The 14,410-nt window shown below is 43.0% G+C and overlaps 1 protein-coding gene across 14 annotated transcripts in view; it reads left to right on the top strand.

The window, feature by feature from the left end:
- The window catches only part of EPHA5 (EPH receptor A5), a 237,421-nt gene that overhangs the window by 189,629 nt on the left and 33,382 nt on the right, over window positions 1-14,410 (top strand). For 5 of the 14 annotated variants that reach the window (XM_064652179.1, XM_064652167.1, XM_064652169.1 and 2 more), the window contains 2 exons: window positions 2,545-2,700; window positions 6,379-7,395. In XM_064652179.1, the coding sequence (XP_064508249.1) occupies window positions 2,545-2,700; window positions 6,379-6,595 (373 nt within the window). In that variant the 3' untranslated portion in view covers window positions 6,596-7,395. Of the gene's footprint in view, window positions 1-2,544; window positions 2,705-6,378; window positions 7,396-10,909; window positions 13,746-14,410 lie in introns of those variants that run through there. The other 9 variants (XM_064652170.1, XM_064652176.1, XM_064652171.1 and 6 more) reach the window with 4 other exon arrangements.

The following is a 14,410-nucleotide window of genomic DNA, read 5'->3' on the forward strand; positions in this document are numbered from 1 at the left end:
TGCATCTGAAACTCCCACATGACTGTGCAAGAGCAGCCTCTGAAGTGTTAACAGCAGCCTGCCATTGATGGACACTGCCGGGAAATGTAATTTGGGTTTCAGCTTCCAGGCTCTGGGCTGCCTTAAGTTAATTATGAGCTTTAAAGGCAGAGGAAGAAAACAGAGCAGGAGGAGTGAAACTGAAGACTTTGAATTAAGAGTGACTGGGGGAGCCTGTTTGTAGCAGGGATCACAGAATTACGGAATATGCTGAGTTGGAACAGACCCACAAGGATCATCGAGTCCAACTCCTGGCTCTGCACAGAACCATCCCCAAGAGTCACACCATGTGCCCAAGGGTATTGTCCAAATGTTTGTTGAACTCTGTCAGGCTTGGTGCTGTGACCACTTCTCTGGGGAGCCTGTTCCAGCACCCAACCACCCTCTGGATGAAGAACCTTTTCCTAATATCCAACCTAAACCTCCCCTGACACAACTTCAGGCCTTTGCTTCAGGTCCTGTCACTGGTCACCACAGAGAAGAGATGAGTGCCTGCCCCTCTTCTTCCCCTCACGAGGAAGTTGTAGACTGCAATGAGGTCTCCCCTCAGTCTCCTCTTCTTCAGGCTGGACAGTCCAAGTAACCTCAGCTGCTCCTCATACCTCTTCTCCTCAACCATCTTTGTTACCCTCCTTTGGACACTCTCCAGTAGCTGAATATCTTTCTTATATTGTGGTGCCCAAAACTGCACACAATATTCAAGGCAAGGCTGCCCCACTGCAGAGCAGAGCAGAACAATCCCCTCCCTCAACTGGCTAGCAATGCTTTGCCTGATGCCCCTAGGACATGGTTGGCCCTCCTGTCTGCCAGGGCACAGTGACTCGACCAGGACCCCCAGGTCCCTTTCCTCAGCACTGCTCTCCAACATCTCATTTGCCGGTCTCTGTGTACCTCCAGGGTTGCCCCATCCCAGGTGTAGAATCCGGCACTTCCCCTTGTTGAACTTCATATGGTTGGTGATTGCCCAGCCCTCTAATTTGTCAAGGTCTCTCTGCAGAGCCTCCCTGCCTTTAAGGGAGTCAACAGCTCCTCCCAGTTTTGTGTCATCTGCAAACTCGCTTAGTATCCCTTCCAGTCCTATGTCCAAGTCATTCATGAAGATGTTGAAGAGCACTGGGCCTAAGATGGAGCCCTAGGTGACCAGTCCACTAGTGACCAGATGCCAACCTGATGTAACCCCATTCAGTATTACTCTTAGTGCTTGGACCCCTGAGCCAATTGTTCACCCACCACATGATGTGTTTATCCAGGTATGCTGGACAGTTTGTCCAGAAGGCTACTGTGAAAGACAGTCTCAAAAGCTTTACTGAAATCCAAAAAGACCACCTCAACTGTCTTCCCTTGATCAACTAGGTGGGTTACCTTGTCATAAAAGGAAATCAGGTTTGATAAGCAGGACTTTTCTCTCATGAAGCTGTGCTGGCTGTGACCAATGACAGTGTTGTCTTTCAGGTGTTTTTTGATACCTCCCAGAATAATCTTCTCCATAACTTTACCAGACACTGAAGTGAGACTGACAGGCCTGCATATTCCAGGGTCCTCCTTCTTGCCCTTCTTGAAAATTGGAACAACGTTTACCAACTTTGAGTCAGCTGGGACCTCTTCAGATTCCCGAGACTGCTCAAAAATCATTGAGAGAGGTTTTACAATTACATCAGCCAGCTCTTTGAGGATTCTTGGATGAATCTCATCAGACCCCATACATTTGGAGGGATCCAGCTGGAGCAGCAGATCCCGCACAATTTCAGGGTCGACTGGGAGTTGGTCATTCTCGCAGTCATGGTCCTCCAGCTCAGGGCACTGAGATCCCCTTGGTCTGTCATCCATGCTGAAGACAGAGGCAAAGAATGCATTAAACACCTCTGCCTTGTCTCTGTCCCTGTTTGTGAGGTGACTATCCTCATCCTGTAGTGGTCTGATGTTATTTCTGTACTGCCAGATGCCATTAATATATTTGAAAAAACTCTTTTTATTGTCCCCCAGTTTCTGGCCAGCTTCAACTCCAGCTGAGCTTTGGCCACATGAATTTCCTCCCTGAAGAGGCAAGCAGAATCTCTGTATTTGTCCCAGTGTCACTTGACCTTGCTTCCATTTGGCATATACCTTCCTTTTTTGCCTTAGCTCTGAAGGAGATCACTGTTCAACCAAGCTGGCCTTCTGCATCACCTGCTTGACTTCTGACATTTGGGAATTGCCTGTTCCTGTGCCCTTAGGGGTGTTGCTTGAAAAGTGACCAGCACTGATGGACCCCAGCAATCTTCCCTCCTTTTTCTGCTTTTGGTAGGACCAGAAATGGCAGTAACTCAAAAGTGAGTGAAGTTACAGGTGAAGTGATGTGTTTGATACATTGCATAACAAGCCTGCTGGGAGGATTTAGGCTGCAGCAACCACTGAAAATGGAACAAGAGAATCATCTTTACCATATAAAAATACAAGTAACTTGAGTCATGTTGTGTACATCTCAATACTGATTCTGTTTGCTTCTTTGTTTTTGCTTGTCTTTAGAGTATCAAATCTGTTGGTAGAGCACAGTCCAGTTGGGAGTGGTGCCTACAGGTCCGTGGGTGAGTGGCTGGAAGCCATCAAAATGGGCCGATACACAGAGATCTTCATGGAGAATGGATACAGTTCAATGGATGCAGTGGCTCAGGTGACCCTAGAGTAAGTAGTGCTCAGATCATTTTCACCTCATTTTTTGGAATTGCAAGGGGAAGGGGAGGGAAGACAAACCATTCAAAAATATGCAGGGATGAGACTGCAGAAAGGGAAAATATTACCCTTTGTTTGCAGTCTACAGTTTCTCATGTAGCACCTCTATTGATGATAACAAGTGCAGGCAAGACTAAAACTTACAGTCACTACATTGGCAGCCATCACTCTGGCTCTTTAACTCACAGATATTAATGCATGATTTTGAGTAATTGCCAGGCCGTCCTCTCAACATAATAGCAGTTGATTATTTGAGGTTACCAACAAATAAAATCCCCACCCTTCTAGTAAATGTATAGGTGCTAGAGTCCCTGCTGAGATATACCAGCTTCACACCAGATTAGCTGGTTTCACGGTTGATCTGGATGTAACCAAGTGGACAGTCAAGCCCAGTAAGGCGTGGAAATAGTATTCAACAGTAACAGAAATAGATACGGCCAGTGCCAATGGAAGAGCATCAGCAAACCCACAGCTCTAGGGGACAGACTTCGTGGCTGAGACTCTTTCTTCTGCATGTGCCCTTGGTTTTTGCACGTGAGTATGACTGCAGTTGGGGCAACAGCACTAAAATTACTTGCTAAATGCCTTGGGGCTGATAATTTGTTATGCTCAACCTTTAACTGCCTGACTTGCTTGTGTAATTATGCCAGATTTTTCTCCTACTGCCTGCCGCTTTCTCAAACTCGCTTCAAAGCCTGCCTTTCTAGCTGGGTTAATTTGAGCTTAGTTTACTGCAGGCATTAGGGCAGAATGGGAAGAATTATGCTCTGTGCTGCTTGGGAGAAGGTTGTGTCTCCTCTCACCACATGCAAATTACCAGTGCACATACAGAATTGGCGCCGAGGGTTAAGAGTAAAACAAGAAAAATCCCCACACCCCACAGAACTGCAGCATTTCCTCCTGTCTGCCACAGGGCTTGCTGTGGAGCTCACTGTACAGCATAGGAGGTCCTTTGCCTGTGATGCAGGTTGGTAATATCTCTATGGAGTTCAGTTTCGCGTTACATACATGGAGGGAGTGCAGGAACATATCTGCTGTCACACTGATTTTATTTGCTTCACTCGTTATCAGTTTGCCCCTTACACCTGGACTCATCCAGTCTTTCTTCAGGCATTTACATGAAAACCCTGTGCTAGGGATGAAATCCTCTCTAGCAACTGTCTGGGAAGTCAGGGTGCATGGATTTTTACCTAGATCCTTTTTTGAGTTCCTGAGATTCTTACATGTTGCTTCCCAGCCTAGTCCTGCGATTACATGCCATGTTACTTTGCCTTTTGAGGACTCCACAGTTTAGATTGGTAATCTACAAATGTTAACCAAGGAAGAGGACCATCCCCAGGATGCCCACACAGCAGCAATACTTAGTAGTTGAATGAAAAGAAGAGGGATAGGATGAAGCAGTAATTTAAGAGAAAAGGAGCATTCTCGTCTACTATACCACCTCATTCTTATAACCAGAGCAAATTCTGGTAGAAAATACAGATTGTCTAAAACACATCACAGATTTATTGTTGTTACATCATGTATTTATTGCTGTTTAGCTGAATTAGCCATGTCAGAAAAGAAAACTAGGCTTCTAGTTTGTTCCTCTTTAGAATTTTATGTAATTTCAAGAGCTCTAAATGAAATGCTCAGAAGTGAAATGCTTTGGTTTGGATCAGAGAAAGTGTTGAGTTTAAGCCCAAGTTAGTGGGCATTTTTGAAAGCAAATTAGAAGTTAGTCATGTAACTTCAAACAGTCTTACCATCCCTCTGTGCTGACACAGTCTTAGCTTTCCATGCTGCTGACAAAACTATTCCTAACCTCCCAATTCCTCAATTTCAGATATGAAATTTTCTCTTAATTTGACTTTAAAACTCTACTATTTCCCTGTGTTTACTCTTCAGTATTCCAGAAATTTCAAAAATATCCCCCAAGATCTTTTCAGGCTCCCCAAAATGTGTTTCAAAATGGTTGTTCTAATTGGCAGTGAACCAAGGAACCCATTATCTGTACAGTTCTAGCCAGAAAGGCAAGTTGGTCTGAAGTCTTCAATGAAATAATAGTTACCAGAGATGCTCTGACCTCCAGCTGCAAACCACCTCTAAGGCCCCCTCACCAGGTCCCAGTATGTTCTCTATAGCACAAGTGTCATCCTGCTCACCCCAGTGGAGACAACATGTCTGAGCTGCTCAGCTTCAGCTTTCTTCTGGGCTTTTACAGCAGCAGAGCAGTGCAAAGGAGCTGATGCCTGGGAGCCTAGGGAGCTTCTGGATTTTGGCTGTTTGAGTTTTTATAAGCCGAAAGGAAGCATTTCATGGATCCATCTTGCATTTTAGTTGAAACTGAAAAAAAAGGTTGAAACTAATTCGAGCTAGTTAGTTATCCATGCCAGTAAATAAATTCCCTGTCCTCACCCCAGCTACCTGTGGACAGAGGTGCTTGCAGAGATGCTTGCTTGGTTCTTCTCTCTCTCAGCCCACATACCTTTGTGTTGCAGTGCTGGCTTAACAAGAAGGCTTGACCCCACTCAGGTTTATTTTAGGGAAAACAGTGTAAGACTAATTAAAAAGCCAACTAGCCATCCAAATCAAAACTTCTCTCATCCCTCTCAGATGTAGTAAAAAAAGACAAAAGACCAGATTCTCAGCTATTAAAAAAAAAAAAGAGAAACCATCATAGTGGCTAAAGAGGGAAGGCGTCACATATTGAAGGCCTGAACCACATGCTCAGATTGATGTAAACTGGCGGATTGCCCTTAAAAAATAAAGTAAGGGAGAAAAATGGCTCCTAATGCGCTCAACTGAGACTCTCATGGGTTCCCCAGAAAATAAACAGAATAAGCAAAGTTCTTAAAAGGTTGATATACTGGTGGTTTTAGTTTTCTGGAGGTTTTAATATTTTTTTCTCCCTGTAAAAGGGAACAACAAAACATTTTGTACTCTGTGAAGGAGAATTCAGGTTAAATGTTCCTTGTCATTTTTAATACAGGCAACTGTTCTGTATATTACAGAGCTGGGACTTGGGGGGATCAGGTGAAAAGATGATCTGAACATCTGAAAGAAGCTTGCTTTCCCCAAATGACATCAGTAAAGCAATCTTTACAATTTAAGAAGTTGCCTTCAAATACCATCCAAAATGGTCTTCACCAAATTCAAACTGTGTAGGAGACAGATGTAGAAATTAGATGGAGAAAGGAGAACTCAATAATTGCTGCCAGAAAAGGCAGGAGAAAAAAAATATAATGAATGTAAAGAATTCCTAAAATCTACTGAAAAAAAAAAAAATTACTGGTGCTGTAGGAGGGGTTGGCCAAAACGCTCACAGGACTGGTGACTGTGGGGGTGCCTAGCTTATGGCTTCTTTACAGGACATGGTTGAGATGGGGTTGAGATAGTAGATGTTCAGCTTCTTTTTTTTTTTTTAATCCTCCCTCCCCTGTCATGCAAAGCAAAATCCTGATTACCACCCTGATTCTTTCAGACTAATGGCTTGGTGCATTTATTTCAGGGAAGAGTTGTATTAGTGACAAATTTCTGAAAGCAAAAGATTAAAAACTGATGAATATCACCCCAAGTCCTAAGCTCTGCCTGCTTAAGCAAAGACCTGAAAATGTATGTGTTCAAACAAAGAGTGATTTCTACATTTAGCTCTAATTCTTGCAAAGGGATGAATCACCTTGTGAAAAGTGGAGCCTCACCCTCCACCCCCTCTTTCCAACTGGATATCAGACTTGAAGGGAACCTTTCCAGTGGACCAGACCTGCTCTTTAAACTTGTGGACCACCTAGTGACTTTGAGTGTGTCTGGAGCTCTTTCAATCCACTGCAAGAATAACTTTACAAGGACAATACTCAAGAATAGATAGATCCATGACATGAGTTTCAGTCTGATCCTTGACTGGACCAATTACTAACCATGTGGACTACATATTTTCACCTTTTGAAAGATCTGTACTCACTGAATCTCAGGACACCCTGTCGTTTGTTATTAGATGAAGAGCTCTGAATATTTGTAATAACATGTGCTGTGTTGCTTTGCATTGTATATATTTTTTCTTCTAAAATAAAATAAATTATTTATTAAATGTTATACTGAATGAAGAGCATTTAAGAGTTCACCTGCTCTAGATGCTTATTTTTAACCTGAAATCTCAGTCCTGAGATTGCGATGCTGTGTCTGCTTCTGAACAAATTCTCATCTTGTAATCAAGTAGAACGGGAATTATGAATAAGAGCAGATGAACTCTTAAAACAATTTTTTTTAAGTTCCTCATTTCATGCAATAGTCCCTAGCAAGTGGATTCCTCTCTCTTTAGCATCATCTGAAGGTCTTTGAGGTTCTTCTTGTTTCCCCCCCCATTCAAACTGACAACTCACTAACTCCATGAGTAGTCCCAGTCTGCATGAGCAATTGTAGTAATACCAGGCTCAGAAGAGTGGTGAAATCTGGCCTGGATGGGAGATGAAATACAAAACATCTATGATAGGTTGATGGCTGCCAGCCACAGAGATCATTCAGGAACCTGTCCCTTTTTCTTGCATGACTAACCGGCTGGTGAGGGGGTTGTGTTTTATGTGGAAATCCAGTCCTAGTCTACACTGTGTTTGGCAAACTGGTCCATGGTGTACAAGTAGTTCTATTTGTAAATAAAATGTTTTAAATATATTTCTTACAACATGGAGACTGTGAATTCAACCCGTGCAAATGGAGGATATTGCAGGGAAGGGGATACCGTGTTGTCACTGTCACTGTCACTGGACTTCTGTGTAAGGCTGTGGTAAGAGAGCAGCATGCGTGCAGCTGTATACAAGCTGTTTGGGATGAGCCCACACCAATTTTCCCCTTTATTTCCTTGGCTTTTTGGTCACCTTAGATCAGCCTTTTAGTACCATGTTGACAAGGGATTCGAATTCCTGCTTGGTTTCGTTTTCAGCCCAGTGTGACTGAAAGAAATGAAAAGGGGAGATTTTCTCCCTAAAATAAGAATAAAAGTTGTCTCATGGCTGGGGAGGTCAAGTATTTTGAAGCGGGGAGGCCACACAGCACATGGGTGCACATATCTCTGCTGCAGCAGCACACACAAAACCCAGCACCAGGGATTGGGTCACTCCCACAGCAAGGTGCAGCCTGCATCCTGATTACAAGTGTTGTTTGCCCACGGGTCCTAGCTGTGCCTTTTCTCCCTCTGCAGAGCTGAGCCCAGTGAAATTACCACTTGGCTGCAGTAACATGAGCCAGACAGCTCTGGACTGGAGCTTGAGAACAGCTGTTTTGCAGCCCTTTGGTACAGAAGTTGCTGGGAGGTTTTTGTCCCCAAACAAGCTGGTTTGCTCACCCAATTCTGTTTAAAATTGACTTCTGCCTTATGCTGTTTCAAGTCCTTCAGCACTGGATGCACAGGAGGGTGCAATGTCCTGTAAGTCATGCTTAAAAATGGGAATTAAAGCTCCTATGTTCTCTGGGCAGTTTTTGGAAAGTTTTCTTGTCTTTGCTATGCGCAAGGTGGCTTTTGAATAAAGCTGCTGATTTTATACTAGGTGAGCATCTGGCTCAGGAGCTTTGTCTTCTGGTTCATCTGTGCAGAGGTAAAAGACCCCATGGTACTGTTTTTCGCCTCTCTGAGGAGTCCCCATGCCTTTGGCTGGTGGCTTCACATTCGAGAGGATTTGATATTCAAAAAAAAAAAATAGACTGGATCCCCTGGTGAGCAGCTAATGGATTGAAACCAGAAACTCTTTCTTTCTTCTTTCCCTCTTGTAAATCAATGAGGCAATCCTCAAGGATATTGAGTTAAGGGGATACTATATGGGGGGGAAAAAAGGCTTTGTAGTGAGTAGGCAGTTTTTTATTAGACTGATGGGGCTGTGTGTGAATGTGAAGACATACATGCCTTTCTCAAGGTTTCGGGCTATTTTTTTTGGCATAACATGCAAGAGTATCAGAAATTATACATCTCTGAAGTACATGGTACTGGATTTTCAAAAGAGCTCAGCTTGCATTTTAGATACCTGAAAAACAAAGCTGAATTTTCAAAAAGTGCCAGCAGAGCAGCACTCAGCAGGGGGAAGATGGATGTTGGCTCTTTTAAAAATCAGGTCCTATACTGTGTTGGTTTTTGGGTTTGTTGGGGTTTTTTGTTGTTTTTTTTTTATCTTTGGTGTGAACTTCCAACTGTGCTGTGTACATAAAATAAATTGCATGTAACAATAGCATTATTTCATTTTCCTTCATTATTAAGATGGCTTGTTGAACTAGTTTCATGAATCAGTGGAGGCAGAAATGAAAGCATGTCCCCCTGAGAAGGTAGAGACCTTTTACAGGTGCTGCAGCCTTTTCTCTGCCAGGTAAGGAGCACTGCTGATGTGTCTCATTGACCTCCTTTGCTCCGCGCCCCTTAGATTGTGATTTCCTTTTGCATCATTGAGATGCACTGCTGAAAAAGGGTACAATAATGAAATTATGTGTTTAGCCTGAAGGAAAAAATCTGGTATTTTCCAAATCAAAAGGCTGAGAACATGACAGTCCTTGGAGAACAACAGATCTAGCTTTTGGCTTCAACTAGTTTATGCGTTAATGTATTAGCCTTCACTCAGGATTGCTTTTTATTCAAAGCAATGTTCATCTGTGAATTTTTGGATATGGATGTTTGGTTGTTCTTGCACAGGAGTTTCTGTCCAGAATGTGAAGCTGCTGAGAGAGGTACACCTCCATGGGCAGCTCATGCGTTGCATGAAAATATTTTGGTGGCCACTACACATGTACACCTGCAGTCCAGCACACAGCCATGCTATGAACTGTAGGCTACATTTTCAATATGTCTCAGGGGATGGTTGGGCTCCCAGGTGTTGCTGGTGATCCCCAGACTTTGCATGAATGTGCCAGCATGGTTTCCAAAAAACAGCTGCATATTCAAGGAGGTCAGGTCTCATTGGCTTTCAGTGGAGAGCTTTGTCCTAAAAGACTTGCCCACAGCGTGTCAACAGTCTAGGATTCGTGAGTGTATTGGCAGGACAGTAAGGCCTGACTTTGAAACATCCTTTACTCAGTCCAGTCTGGAAGTAGAAAGCAAAGGGCTGATATTTCTCTTTTGGAAGTCTTCAGACAAAACACCATGTCTCCTATAAGTCAAACTGCTTCTCTAGCAGTTTCTGTGTCTTGTGCTGGAAACACACGCACAATTGTCTTGATGTTTCTTCTGAGCTTTCATTCATACAATTTCTTTGTTAACACTTTTCCACCTAGTAAGAAATCTATGCAATTATACTCTGCCATAACTGATGACCTTACTTGGCTTTAGATGTGTCATTGAATCTAATTACCCAAGGTCCTGCTGTAGTATCTCTAGGAGACAACTTGTCCCACTCCTGTCTTTGGATGGAATAAATTGTCCCCTGGAGGTGCCTCTTTCACACCATTCACGTGAATCGTGGTGATTGCCTTCAACTGTACACCTAAATTTTAGAGGGCTGAGTTCATGAGAAAAGAAACTTTCCTTCTGATTCTGCATTTTACATAAGCTAGCTTATTTTACAGCTTTCCTGCGATGGCAGCCCAGTAGGCAGACTCAACACAAATGCCTTTGGCTTATAGAATTTACCCAAAGCAAATAAATGAAATGTGGGTTTTTGGGAAGATTTGCAAAAACCGAGAGGGGAGCTTTTGCCAATTCCTGTTGACTTTAGGGAGTCATCAGGCTGGTGGCCATGCTTGAAGCTTTTGCCATTTGTGTTTCTTTGGCTTTGCCTTATCTGAAGAGAAGGGAACCATGGATTGACCTCACTTCTTACTGCTCATATCTGAGATCAAATACTAACCTCTCCCATGAGAAGAGGAAACTGCAACACAGGCTTTCTTACATGGCTTTTCTCTTGGAAATAGGACTTTTCACGCCTAGCAGAATCCTTGGCCAAAGATGATGCTGACACTTTGCTGTCCGGCCTTTCTCCTTGGACAGTGAGGTGATCTCGTTCAAATCACATCACCTCTCTGAGATGCTGTCAGCCATAAAAAAAATTTTTTACAAATGGGGAAAATAAAACTTGCCAACGAAACTTGGCTTCGGGAGCTGCCAATGGCGACGGGTAGGCGCTGGCAGCAGCCTCAGCGTATGCAGAGCGTGGTGTGCGCGGCAGCGTGTGCCTGAGAGGTCCATGGAACCAACGTCTGCTTTCTCCCACAGGGATTTGAGACGCCTGGGAGTGACACTTGTTGGTCACCAGAAGAAGATAATGAACAGCCTTCAAGAAATGAAGGTCCAGTTGGTGAATGGGATGGTGCCATTGTAACTCGGTTCTAAAGTTGCTTCCTCAAGTGGGTCGGTCCTGCACTTTGTACGCTAGCCCTGAGATTTATTTTGACTAAAAAAAACTCAAGAAAAGATAAAAAGGGAAATTCAGTGGTTCCTATACCTGAAGGACATTGGCTTCTGATGCAGCGTTTCTAAAGCAGTGTTTGACTAAAGTTTTCCTTTTCTTCCTGTTTGTGTCCTCATTTTCATGAAGTCAATGTAAGATGCATGGAACATGGAAATGAATCTGCTGTATGTGAGGTTAACCAGTCTCTTAAGCTTCAGTGGTGATAACAACAAGCCTCCCCACCACACATTGTTGTACATGGGAGGTACATATATATATGTATATATATATAGCACCTTTATATACTGAATTACAGCAGCACATGGTAATACTTCCAAGGACTGACTTGAGCAGAGGATTTTTGTAGCCATTCATGGGCTCCCAATAGCTGCAGTTTGCTGAAGTTTAACTTCAAGTCTTACTTGTCTACAGAAGTGTATTGAAGAGCAATATTAGATTATTTCTCAATAGATACTTTGTTTTGTAAATTTAAAGAAAAAAATGCTGTTACACAGCATTAAGTTATAGAGACTAGCATATAAACATGTTACTTGCTCCATGGCAAATACAATACAGGGTGTATATTTTTTTTTTCTTTCCTCTGTGTTACCAAGTTCTTTTTGTTTGCTCTTCAAGGAGGATAATATGTGATGAAGATGTATATACTGTACAGTTTGCTACGCATCAGGTACAAGATTGGGGCTTTTTCCTTGGTTTTTTCCTTTTTTTCCCCCTCTTTCACTTTGTTTTGTCTCCCTTTTGTGTTACCCCGATGCTTTGTATTTTTGCTGCTGTTTCGTTTGAGCAACATATAACACCTTCAGAAGTTTTGATTGCGTATATGAGGTAGAAGGAGTCTGCTTAAATAAAAGATGTTGCCCCCCCCCTTCCTTCCCACCACGGGCTGGGGACATCCAGAAGAAAAGTTCTGGTTCTTGGTGGCCTCCAGCAACAACATGGCATCAATTTTCCTGTGTCCTGGCCAAAGATAGTGTGGGATTGCCTCTATACCAGCATTTTAGCCCAGTAGCCGTCACCCAGTGCAGCCATCACCTCTGTTCCCAGAGCCCAGGAGAGAAAGCATGAGATGGTTTTAGCTGGAAGGAAGGATTTTTGCTGTTCTTCTACTCATGATGGGGGTTACGTCCTGGATCGCAGTGTTGAAAGGAACCCATGTTAATCCAGCATGGAGATTTTGTAGTATTTCTTCCACAGTGGAGGTGGGATTATTTTTGGAGCTGTGCTGTCCCAGGTTGTCTCTCCATGCATTTTCGGTTTGGCTGTGGACCTGGTCATTTTGGGGCAGAGCACAGAGGGGAGGTAAGAGCAGAGCAGCCCAACATGGTCACAGTGATGGCATCCTGAGGGCAAGGAGATCCCATTCGTCTGGGGCTAGCATGGCTCGGGTCAGCACTAGGTTGTAGCTGAGGTTCAATGTGTCCATTAATGCCCATGGCTGCTATTTTCAGAGGGACCTGAGGGCAACCCGATCCCTTGGGAATCACATCAAGAGACAGTTTAAGGCTGTCCTTCTCCTTTTATTGTAGATTAGATTAATTTCATTTTCATAAGTTGGGCTTTTATTTTGTGAAGACTTTGGTAAAAATTTTAAAGCAGCTCAACGGATGCGAAGTTTTTGCTGTTTCCGTAGATGTATTGCTTCCTTAGATGTTGGGTAGCATCTTGTGGCATCCTTCCTTGGCAATAACATCAATGTAGTGAGTTGCTGTAGCTCCCTTTGTCCCCAGTGCTGCAGAATAGAGCCCAAGAAGCTCATACAGTGCTGAAAAGAGGCCTGTGTCCTTCATGTCTTGCAGAAGCAGGAGTTGCAAGACACCTTCAGCTGTTTCAAAGTCTTTCTTCCATTTCCCCCAAGCCTTTGGATAAGATTTGATACAAAGAACGTTTTCTAAAGAAAAGGGAAATGTCTAGGAAAAGAGAGCTGAGTGTGGTTTTTTCTTAGCAGCAGGGCTTTGCTTGCTTTCAGCAGGGCTTCTTTAGGCAATATTTGCCTGTTCTGAAATGGTCTCCTCCTCCTCTGCAAGCTACTGCTGAGTTCCTCAGCAATTGGGAGAAATAAGAGGGAAAGGACCCATGGCAAGGTCTAACAAATCTTGATGGTGTGATTTCTCATCCTGTTGTTTCATTTTAGCAGCCACCAGACCACAAAAGAGGAAGGGGGTATCAAGACATAACAATTTCAGCACGGAAAAGAGATTTGTCATATAATAAATAAGATTATTAGAGCTGTCAGCAGAACAGTCTTGGGATTATTTGTGCCTCCCTGTCTGCAACGCTTGGGAAAACAACCTGTGGGAAGACAGAAACAACTCATTTCATCATGAGGAATCATTTATTTGCCTGCATCCATTGGTGGCACCAAGATGCTATTAGCAAATATGCAGCACTTTCTGCCCATCATCTCATTCCTTACCTGTTGGCTCTGTGGGAGGAGTTGGGTTTGGTCTTTTTTCCTGGGCTTTTAACAGCAAAATCCCCTTTCAATCATTTGTATGACTGGGATGCATACCAGATGCTGAAATAACCTTCGAAATGAGGAACCAGTGGAAAACAAAACTGTTCTTAAGCCAGACTGCATTTGTAAATAGGGCACCTCTTCTCGCTTCCTCCAATAAATAAATAAATAACCTTTTCTATTTATTTCAAGAGCTGTTTTTGCTACAGATCTCTATATAACAGACTTTGTCTTGGAGCCAAAAGTAAAACAAAATGGTGTTTTAATGAGTAGTGTCTAAAAGTTACAACTTCTATATTCATGAGTGAATTCCAGAGACAATGGAGGTTTTCAGTTCCCGTCCAAGAAGTACAAGTACTCCATATGTTGGGCATGATCATAGGTATTGGGGTGCAGCAGAACAAGATGACAGTAACATTTTGCTGGTTATGCTCTTGGAAAGGCTGCAGGTGAATTTCCTGCCTATGGTAAGTCCAAGCACTTTGCTTTTCCAGCTTGCTACTGCTGCAGCTGAGCCAACAAATTCTTTTTTTTGCAGTATATTTTGCTGATAGTTGCGAGAAAGGTATTTTAAAAGATCTGGGAGGTAAAATGGCTCTTTTAGATACAGTTTTTCATTTTGGGAGAAGGAAGTGTCCCCAAGAATGGCTTGTGTAGATTGATGCCTTTTCATTGTGCAGCTACCACTTGGAAAAACTACCTGAGCATTAAAAAGGAAGACTGATCTAAAAGGCAAAAAAATCAGTTTAAATTTTTTTATATGTTTGTGGCCAGAAGAACAAAAAATGAAGGTAAAATTTTTTTTTCTCTATTCAGTGTTGAATATAATGTAGAAAGTCCCAGTGGTCAA

Source organism: Pseudopipra pipra, chromosome 4, assembly GCF_036250125.1.
Source record: "Pseudopipra pipra isolate bDixPip1 chromosome 4, bDixPip1.hap1, whole genome shotgun sequence".
NCBI lineage: Eukaryota > Metazoa > Chordata > Aves > Passeriformes > Pipridae > Pseudopipra > Pseudopipra pipra.